The sequence below is a fragment of the Meleagris gallopavo genome, chromosome 7 (assembly GCF_905368555.1).
Source record: "Meleagris gallopavo chromosome 7, MGAL_WU_HG_1.1, whole genome shotgun sequence".
In the NCBI taxonomy this organism is placed as follows: Eukaryota; Metazoa; Chordata; class Aves; order Galliformes; family Phasianidae; genus Meleagris; species Meleagris gallopavo.
Window position 1 is genome coordinate 6,083,748 of NC_139410.1, and position 11,086 is coordinate 6,094,833.

Sequence of the window (11,086 nt, forward strand, 5' to 3'; positions counted from 1 at the left end):
CAGCTGCCTGAAAATGGTGCATTTCCCCAACACATATCACACCTATTGCAAAGTCCTGTCCCTGTGATGAACAGTACAAAGAATGCCGTGTCTGCTGATGCCTCTCAGAACATTTCTATTGCAGGTGGGGGCTACCAGGAAAAAAAAAAAAAAAAAAAAAAACAACACAAGATAGAACTCATCAAGCACAAAAGCAGTGAACCACTATTGCATGGTGATGAGAGGAGCTGGCACCTCTGGCAGGTCAGCAGGTGTCAGGATGTCACATCTGTTACTGAGGTGAGCCTGCTCTACGTCAAAGCGAACGGATCAATGCAGAAATGAGATGTTTCCCAGGTCAGTGCCCTGACACCGGTGTACTGACGCAAGCAACTGTAGCTGTTTAAATGTTACAGCCTGCCCTGCCTTTGCATAAGGGTTATCATCCCTAGCAAGGAACAGCAGATGCAACCTTGCCTCTGTTCCATCATTGGAGCACACCCATGGCACCTACCTCCACAGGCAACCTATACACACCAGCCAGTCTGCAAATTAGGTGCTGGGGCACTAAGATATACTCCCTGCTCTTGGCAAAATGGGATTGTGGCCATTGACAAATGGTCAGTGATGAACTAGATGTCTGTGAATCAAAGAATGGACAGGGTTGGAAGGGACCTCAAGGATCATGAATCTCCAACCCCCTGCCACAGGCAGGGCCACCAACCTCCCCCATTCAATACCAGACCAGGCTGCCCAGGGCCCCATCCACCCTGGCCTTGAACACCTCCAGGGATGGACAGGGCATCCACAGCCTCTCTGGGTAGCTGTTCCAGCACACCTCACCACTCTCTCTGTTAAGAACTTCCCCTGACATCCAACCTAAATCTTCCCTCCCTCAACTTCAAACCATTTCCCCTTGTCCTGCTGTTATCTGCCCTTTCAAAGAGTTGATTCCCCTCCTGTTTGTAGGCTCCCTTGTAGGTACTGAAAGGCTGCAGTGAAGTCACCCCACAGCCTTCTTTCCTCCAGGCTGAATAAGCCCAGCTCCTTCAGCCTGTCTTCGTAGGGTAGAAGCAGCAGTTTCATTACCCAGACATATTGGAGACCAACACACATAGCATGGAGGATGTTTTCGTAGGGAAGACCCTTTTCTTTGGAGTATAGTTTTCGCTCATTTAAGTCAATGATAATTTGTTACATTAATTCAGAGACAGAAATCAGCTACCCCTCATTTATGCTCTTTAATTATCCAGCTGGGGACACTGATGCTTTTATTGAATTTGCTGATTGCCACAGCAAGTTTTCTTTGATTTCTAAGAATCCCATGAAATCAGTAGGACTCTGTCATTGCAGCTTAGTGGAACAAAGCCAATCTCCAAGTCACACTGAGTGGATGAATCACAGAATCAAGGCTAGAAAAGACCACTAAAACCATCTAGTCCAACCATCAATCCATCCCTACCATGTCAAATGATCATGTCCCTTGGTGCCACATCTGCATGGTTCTGGAAACCTTTGGGACCTTCCTCTGAATCCTCTGCATCACATGAATATGGAACTACTTGGTCATTTGCCAGAAAAATACCTCCAACCCCTTCTTCCCCTGCTTCACCAACTGTCCGTGGCCCATAACTCCAACCCTACCTTAGCTGTTCTCATCTCACACTCAGCATCTGCCATTCGCCTGCTCATCAAATTTTCTGTGCCCGAAGTTCTGTTGCTGCTGCCTCAGTATTTTCTCAAACACAAGCATCTCTGTTAGGATTATCTCCCCCTACACAGATCTGTGTCCAATAAATCTAAGTGCCCCTCCAGGACTCCCTTCCCTGTGCTGTCAGCAAAAAGTCATCTTTAATCAAATAACTGGTCCAAATATTTCATATTTTTTCTTCACAAAGGTACTTACTGTTGCTGTTTCCCAGCCTCCCCATAAAACCAGCTTTTTTTTTTTTTTTAAATCAGCACAGCTGGCTGGGAAGCATGATTCAGACATAAGTTACCACTTTTATTGCATTCCTTCCCTTTGTCAGCCCTTTTGCTGTCAGCTACGTGGGACAGAACCATTATTCTTCATTGTTTAGCAAACACTCTACACATAATGGGTAATACTGTAAATAAATGAAAATAAAACCTGAAATCAAACAAAAGCTGACTGACGTGACTTCTGTGAAACCACCTGAGTTCTGCAGGTCTTTTATCAGCCATGCTGCACTGCACCACATGGCACTTACAATGGCTCTGCCTTACTTCTGTCACATCAGACAGGATCACAGGGAGACGTCAATGGAAATCAGGCCTTTAGCTATTTTATCCATGGCTCACTTCAATCAATTAAGAGTGATCTGTGCCTCACAGTCTGACAAGCATCTTATAGGCATATGATGATGGATAGCCCAGAATTTATTGCCTAATCAGAAGTTCTTCCTGGAAAACAGAGGGCAGTGATAGAAATGGATGCTAAGGAATGGCAGTTAGCAGGAGATGTCAAAGTGCACGATTGATGGGGGGAGGGGGGAGAGGGGAATTTCAACAGACGAGTTGGCCCACAGCTAGTGAATGCAGGTGTCCATAAAAATCCTGTGCAAACAAAATCTGATCATGTAATAGAGAAGAGAACAAGGGGAAAAGACAAGGGCAGCAGAGATGAGTAAATGCTGATCTAAGCACAATTGAAAATCAAGGGAAAACAGTAAAGCAAGATCAGAGGGCTGCAGATTTCAGCTCCAATGTGGAAGTAAAAAAAATAAAATAGCAAGAAGAAAACAAAACTGGTGCAGCACATGACACAGCACAAACTGGGATATTAAACTAGCCAGGATAATATTACATGGAGACTCATAGGAGAAACAGAAGTGTTTCCATGGGGCCAATGATGAAAGGGTTGTGGATGCAAGATGTGCCTGAAATTGATATTGTTTGTGCAGTACTGCTTAAACCAAGCACTCAAAACTTTCCAGTTAGACTGAAACTAGCTTGAAAACTGATGAGTTTATAAAAGCATTCTATATATTCTAAATGTTCGCCTTGCAGTTTTCATCCTTCAGGCAACTTTCAGTTTTCTTCAGTAACAAAAACTAAAGCTTCATTTTCTGGAAGAAAAACAAAAACAACACAACACCAACAGTCTCATCAGAGCCTCAAAAAAAATACCCAAACCAGTAATTATTGCAAGATCTGCAATCAGTGAAAGCTGGCTGCAAACCAACTAACAATGAGGTTTTGGGAAGAGGAGACTGTAAATACTGACAGCAGTGAAAAGGTAAAATCCAAAGACGGGAAAGGACTGGAGGGAATTGATCTAGTGCTGGCTAGCTCAGGGGAACATAGATCAAGAGCTTCATGACATGCAACAAAAGTGATTCCAGAAAGCAAAGTGTATTTGTGAGTAATGTGGAAACTTCTTTATGGATTGAACTGGAAAGGCTAAATCTACTCTCTGCTATAGCCACAGGTTATTTCTGTTGTTCTAGAGTACAATCCGCTCCCATTGTCAGTGGAGATCTGTGACAGAGCTGGAGATTGGACTTGAAATGCTGGACATCCTACAGAGCCATCTTTTATCCTTGCTCCTTCAGGAACAAAGAACCCCATGAAGTTCACTGTGTAGGGTCTTCTCCATGGCCAAGATGCTTACAAAAATATCTCCTTGGCCTAAAGTATCTCTAAAGAAAAGATCTGCCCTCTTTCCAGAGGGTATGATGCTGATAACCTTTGAAATTAGAAACAACTTAAACAGTAAAGGTGGACTTTGGCAGAGAAATGTCAGAAGTGAACAGAAAGGCTAATTAATTTTGCACATCATGCCTTTTCCAGCCTTTAGCATTAGATCTAAGTCTCAAACATTAATCCAGTAAAAGTAGAAGCCATTTCACATGATTCAGTCAGTCACATGTATTCTTAATGTAATGTGCTCATTGCCATGTTACGGCAACAGGATTTGAAGCAGTCCAACAGCAAGATTTCAGCCCCTTGCAGGAGTTAATCTCTTAAGGAAGAACTCCCTGTGTTCTATTTAAAGGACATCTACCTGACCTATTGTGATAAAACAGCCTCTGACTTCAAGAAATCATCCTTTCCCACTGTGTTTGTCCTAACACTGGTGTGTGCTTGTGGGCACAAAATGAGCTCAATGGACACAACCAGATCCAAACAGATCCTCCAGGTTCCGACAGTGAAAAAGCAATGTACATAAAAGCAAGTGTAAATAAAATAACCCTATTCTTCAGCTCTCCAGAAATAGCTCAGTGTTGCATATCGTCAGCAAAATTCTATGTTTTGGACATTTTGCTCCCAGCATGCTTGCTTCTTTTCAACTACATTAATTTAGTCAGTAAAACACAGCAGAATAAACTGAAGCATTACCAGTCCTTATTAGTTACCCAAGTCTCATAAGGATGGGATGAGCCCATAATTATGTGATTAATGATATTATCATTAACTAAAAGCAGTGCTGAAGAAAACATTAGTTAGGTAAACTGAAGAATACAGTCAGAAGTCCACAGGAGTGTTTTGCAGGAATCCCCATTACGTTACTCTAACTGTTCCCTCTGGTCTTGCTGCCTTGGTCAGCATCCCAGGCTGTTTTTACCTCTGAACTCACATAGGACCAAATATTTTATTCCCATGCACCTGTTAATTTCACACAGGAAGAGTCTTGCCTCTCTGGCACCATTTGACTGCCTGCTCCTATGGTGCAGTGGTGGATCATAGAGACCTACATCTCCCAACTAGCAATAAAGCCAATGGTTCCCTCCCATTGCCCAGAGCCATAGTGCAGTGGGAACCAGGTGATGACTAACCTGAGCTCTGCCAAATGACTGTTCTGCCCTCCAAATGTATTGAGGGCTGACAGATACACTTCCTGCCAACTGATCCATGTCACAATAAAACTTGGTGATAATGGCTGCTTCCTGAGAGCTGAGTATTCACTCTTGCTCCTGCTTGCTACTGGAATTTTGAGTGCCTGTGCCTATAAAACAGCAAAGATGAATTCACTTTGAAAACGACAACAACAAATAACCTTTAAAAAAACATTATAAATGCTTCCCCAGGCCAACTCTCCTCCCAGTCAAAGCATAACTGATGGCCACAGTGACTCCAAAGAAAGAAGCACAAAACAGAGATGAGCACAGTCACAGTTACAACATCTGAACTGCACAGAGTGTAAAGGAGAGAAGCACTTCTGCAGAGCCAACACTAATCCTGTTCTCTCCCCAGAGGGGTCGGATGCAGGTGTCTTCTGTGCATCTGAGCTGCAGAAATCAACAAGCAAGGCAGGACCCAGCTTGTACACTGGTAGGAACCGTGAACATCGCAGCTCTGCAGTTCCAGAGTAATTAGCTACATGACTAAATCCTATTTTCCCCTCAAAAATATTATCTGGAAAATTCTATTCTTTATTCTACAACCAAAGAAATGTTAATTTTAAGGCCTCTTGATCATTTTCAAATGCTTGGATTTTTTACTTTTTTTTTTTTTAATGAAAAGCTTGGCTTTGATTTAGGTGAACAAAGACTGGTTCAGTGATGTTTTCTGGAGAAATAAACTTCCTCCTCTGGTCATTCCTTGCTGTAGCACTTCAGACAGTTCTGAAAAGCCAGAATTTGTCCTGTTGTGACTGGAGACACAGAGCAAGGAAGGTCAGAGGCAGAAGACTGAGCCACAGCTGATTATGAATGCAGGGCATACAGGATAGAAGCATTTCAGAAAGCACAAGACACTCCTGAGGAATCAAAAGCCACTGAGTTTTGAGCACTAAAGAAAAGAAACAACATTCGTTTTTTCTTTTTTTCCCCCCTTCACTAAGATGTTATCCATGTTTCTCAAGCCAAAATGCATTGACCTGGTCCAGTATCCTGGGAGGTTAAAAAAAAATAAAAGTGACGTATGAAAAAAAGCTTCATTCTCTCTCCATCCTCCTTTTTTTATTATGTGTGAAATCAGAAAAAAAAAAAGCTAAGAACGTCTATTACAATAAAAACATCTGCCAATTAGGGACAGCTCCAAGGTCTCACCAGCTGTGGCACTGACTGCTATATGATGCTGGACATGTCACAGGTACAACTGTCTTTTTCCATCCTGTTTAGCTACATTCCTATTTTGAGATCACAAGACATTCTGGCAAGACTCCTTCTTACTCTATATCCCAGCTCTCTGGGATCCAGATTACAGTTAGCCATAAGGATAACACATATCAACAGCCTCCTATGGCTGCCTTTCCAGGGGAGCCTCCTGCTGCCTTTGGCCAGCTGCCATTTTCTCAGGCATGCTGCAAAATCGCAGCTCTGTCTGCATTTGCTGTCAGGTCTCCCATGACCCTGTTATCAATCTGACAGGGTTTCCTGGGTCCCACAGTGAGCTGCAAATGAATGCAGGTTCACAGAGTTGGCCTTTCCCTGTAAGCCATTCCTTGGCATTTGACAGAAAGATGAGCAGGATGTTCTAGTGGAACTGAATGATGGGGTTTGTTGACCAGTGCCTAAGCCCTTCAACACTGCCTAGTCTAAGCTAGTCTTCCACCCAGCTTTCTCCTCACTGCCTTCAGTCTCCCTCTTCCCTAGACAAGTATTTCAGGGACTTTGTGAACCAAAGATGACTGGGACTGGATTACTATATAAAATGCATCTGTTTTTTCTTAATCTGCTGCAGGCTCTCAAGCCAAGCTTCACTGATTTCCATATTCTTCCTGACACTTTATTATCAGCCCTGACACTATTTGTATTGTGTAGTAAGAACTCCTCTGTGACTATCTGTTTTGCTTTTTGCTGCAGATCCCCCTCACTCTACAACAGATGATGCCTGCTGGACAGAACTGTCACCTCTGCCTCCAGGCTCTCACCCACCCAGGGAGCAGTTCACCATCTCCCAGATCTTGTCTGAGCAAATTCCAAATATCTCAGGAACCACAGGGAATTAGCGTGCCGACTGAAACCTAAACCAACATTCATTCACTGTCATCTTTATGTACTGGGTTGTAGACCATGAAAGGAATCACACTCCAGCAGGCTCATTAAGTAAACATGGAACAATCTAGCTTAGCAGAGAAGGGCTGGTATCTGAGAGACCTGGGTTCAAATGTGGGCTGAGGCAGAAAAATTCTTGTGTGATGCTGGGGAAGTATACTAGGGGCAGCTCTGAAAGGCACAAAGGACAACAAGAGGCACGAGTGAGTCTTTGAGATGGACTCCTATCCTTGCTGACATGCACAGGGCTCTACACATTTTCCCTCCTCTGTTATCCAAAGCAATAAGCTAAAAGGGGACAATGAGAAGAAACAAGTTAAATAAAAGGCTTATGAACACATCTTCTCCCTGCTGTCACTGCATGGGCTCAGGTCTTCCACAAGGTCTCCTTCAGCCCAAACCTCAGTGCACTCAGGCAGCTACACTGAGTGCCTGAGTGCTGGCTTCACAAGTGAAGAGCTGTAGCCAGAAGATGGGGAAACTAATCACATCCTCTGCCTTAAGAAATGGCACCTTTGCTCTTACAGGCATCTTTACTGCTTCCATCCTGATTCCAGAAGGACACACCATCCCCATTTTAACTGCCCTAGCGCACTCTAGTGGGAACCCACTCCCTGCACAGCTCTGCAGCAGCCCTGCAGTAGACAACTCACCTCTGTGAGACACTGCTTTGCCCCATTGCTTACACATCACAGGCTGCTTCCTCACTCACTGACACGGGGTCTTATGTTCTGGGATTCATTGTCTCACTGCATGGGAGTTCCAGACAATAGAATACACAACAATTTGCCAACAGAAGAAACTATTTCTTACTTTTTTTATTATTATTATTCTTTCTATGCTTGGATAGGAACAAACTACTGTGAGGAAAGGAATGGGAACATTCAGAAAATAAATTGTTGTTTGGTTTATGCACCTTTGTGTCTCATTCATAATCCAGGGTGCCATGAGAATAACTCAGGCTGAAATCTGCAAAATTTGTTCTATTACAAGGAAATTGTTTCTTTTGCAGAAAAAGCATTAGAAAGTAATAGCAAAGCTTTGGGAAAACCCAACAACTAATGTTGGTGCTTGAAATGGAGACATAACCTTTAAAACCCATTGTGCACATGAAGCTCTCTGGTGTCTCTGAATCTTAGCATCATCTCTGCATCTTTATGCGACTGCGATGATGGATTTACAGACAGCCAATAAACAGTATGCCAGCCCCAGGGAGGTGATTTAAATGAGAGCACAGGGAAAGAAAAGGTGCTCAGGATTCACAGACTCACAGCACAGCCTGAAAGATACCTTAAAGCCCATTCAGTTCCAGCCCCTGCTGTGGGCTGGTTGCTACCCACCAGATTGGGCTGCCCAGGGCCCCATCCAGCCTGGCTTTGGGTTCTGCCAGGGATGGGGGCAACAACAGCTTCTCCAGGCAGCCTGTGCCAGTGCAAGAGTTGAAAAAGCAACACAAAATGAGAGCTTTCGAATCTCTCCAGTCACTCCCAGCTAGTCCATTCATCAGCTAAGCTGCTGAAGTCAGCTCACAGGTTTGGTAACTAGTGGCAAATGGCCTGGACAGCATGAGGCAGCTTTTGATTGCTGTTAAAGAGCTTAGCAACTCTTTTTCTCCTGGAATACCCCAAAAAGTCTTCACCCTACAGCTCTTGCAAGCTCTTAAAGCAAAAAGGTAGATAAACAACTGCAAAGAAATACAGTGCTAACCACTGAAAAACAATCTGTATTATACATTCCATTCCCATCCCTGTTGTATTATATTTGAGACAAGGCATTTGAAGCCTGCTTGAGCAATCGCTTTTATGAGTTCTCAATGCTGTGATGTGTAGTCTCATAATACTGAGTGTAGGGATATATACAAATACATGCAAACCTAATACTCTTTGACTATATAAGGCACCTAGAGAAACTGAGGTCCAACATATGGCAAAAAGCATCCTGAAGGAAGATGCCAAGTACCAGAACTAGGCAGATGGTAGGAGGGCTGCTTTGGATGTAACGTGTTCCTCACTTATACTTCTGTAATACAATAGAAAGTGGAGCAACAACAGCAGAGTAACAAGGTCTTAAGCTACAGTAAGCGAGGGCTTGCCCAAACACAACAGCCATAGACAAAGAAACAAAGGAAAGAAACTACTTACTGTCAGAAGGCCTCAGACACACAGAGATCTCCAGCACAATACCATTACTTCCGTTGCCAACTCTTAAGTAAGGTCTGGGAAAGGGTGGATCCTGTCTCCATCCCTTCTCGTCACTGAGATGCATTGCATGCACCTGAGCTTCCCTGGGTTGACCCTGTCTTCCCACCAGGTGCTCAATCACTGCTTCAGGCCATGACTTAGCATTTCCACAACAACTTCCCTATTTCCTATTTAAATAACTTCCAGTAAATAAAACTGTTTGGCTATAGATGTATGCATCTGCTTTACATTTTCCTAAATATGACTATGCTAAGACAGAGCATTTCTGCATGAAGATAGTACAGAAAATACATAAAAGAGGCAAGAGGTTGCTTGTACGTGAACAGAGCATGCAGAGGCATACAGATAAAAGCAGGGAATCAAGCTTATTTATGAAACCAGACACGGCAAGATAAATAATTTTCAAATTGAAGACTTTTTGTCCAATTAGCAATGCACACAGTATTGTGCAGCCTCGTGGCCATGAGGCATGTTTGCTGAGGCCACTGTTGTAGCACTCACCATGGATGACACCTTTCTTATTGAGGCAGGGCTGCAGAGACTTGTGCTTTGGTTCCTACATCTGGATTGGGTCGTTCCTGGTTCACTGCTAGGTCAAGCCCACTCTTCTGCCAGCCCCCAAGCAGCTGCAGTGATTGCTGGAGAAACCTAGGTTGGCCTCCTACCCTAACAAATTAACACAGCCAAATTAACCTGTTTTCTCTACATTCCTCTTGGCCTGAAAAAAAGTAACAATAGAGAATAAGCTTAAACAGAGACGCACAGCCAAGCTGGAAAGCATTGCTTTTACTCCCTATGGTCTCAAGAGAAGGGAATCTAAGTATTGCCCTGACAACAGCAAAACCAGGAACACTATCCCTTTTGTATGTCTATTCAACTTCACCCTCCTTTTACATCTCTTCACTAACACAGCACAGCACATTGCTAATTAAGTCTGAATTTCCTCTCCTGGATGTAGGCCTGGTACAATTTAGAAATAACCTTAATTTAGTATCTATAATTGTAGTATTTACCTCTTCCCATGATTTCCAGTATGATGTTACTGTGTTCTTGGCTCAAGGTGAACTTCTGCAACAGTTTGTAACACCAGAAAAACTCCAGTCAGACATCACTCCTATCGAATAAATAAAGGAATGTGAGTAGAGCACAAGACATTTGAATATCCTGTAAATATCACCAAACAAAAACCACCCCAGTTAATTAGTTAAGCTCTATAAAGCAAAACTAAATATTTTGGGAGGCAGATGATTTGTTTTCTTGGTGCGGCTACCCCAAAACCAGGATGTTTCTGTCACATCTATAACCATACACAAGGGCACACAGCCAGGACAGCCTGGATGTCATCCTGGACATCAGTCCAAGAGGACACAGTGTAAACTCAAACCTGGCCCCTTCCATGCAAGCCCCTGAGCAAACAGGAGCCTCACCTCAATCCAAGGGACAGCAAACTTGCTGGACAAGCAAAAAATCCCAAATGCCACTATTTATGCTGATAATGCCTCTTTGTTTGTCTGAAAGCAGTATAATCTCTATCCTCTTGTGCATAGGCCAGCATGGCCATCCACTTGCACCTGCAGCATCTCCAAACACCCTGCTTTGCAAGCAGCATGCACAGTGGTCCTTAGCATCTCAGATGCTGCCCCAGAATATGCAATTGCTCTCCAACCCCAGATAAATATGCAGAGCCCCGTCAAATCTTTTATTTTCACATCCATTAATCATCCCCAAAGCCCACCTCGGCTGTACTGCTCTGCACTCCGTGTACAACAGCAATTCTCTCCAAGGTATGTATTTTCATAATGATGGTGCTCATGTACCACTTAGCAGTATATTTTCATTTGGCCCCAGCCGCACTCCTGAGCAGTAATTTATTACTGCTTGTCACTAACTGCTACTCAGAGTAATACATATACCAACTTTATTTAGTGTTCTGTATGTCTTGCT

The 11,086-nt window shown here is 43.5% G+C and overlaps 1 protein-coding gene across 1 annotated transcript in view; it reads right to left on the bottom strand.

Annotated features, from left to right (window-relative positions):
* Window positions 1-10,449, bottom strand: part of ABCA12 (ATP binding cassette subfamily A member 12) — a 103,373-nt gene extending 92,924 nt beyond the window's left edge. The window contains exons 1-2 of the mRNA XM_085228194.1: window positions 10,413-10,449; window positions 10,156-10,196 (exon numbers count right to left, since the gene is read on the bottom strand). Coding sequence (XP_085084320.1) covers window positions 10,156-10,196; window positions 10,413-10,449 — 78 coding nt within the window. The remainder of the gene's footprint in view (window positions 1-10,155; window positions 10,197-10,412) is intronic.
* Between the last annotated feature and the right edge of the window lie 637 nt (window positions 10,450-11,086).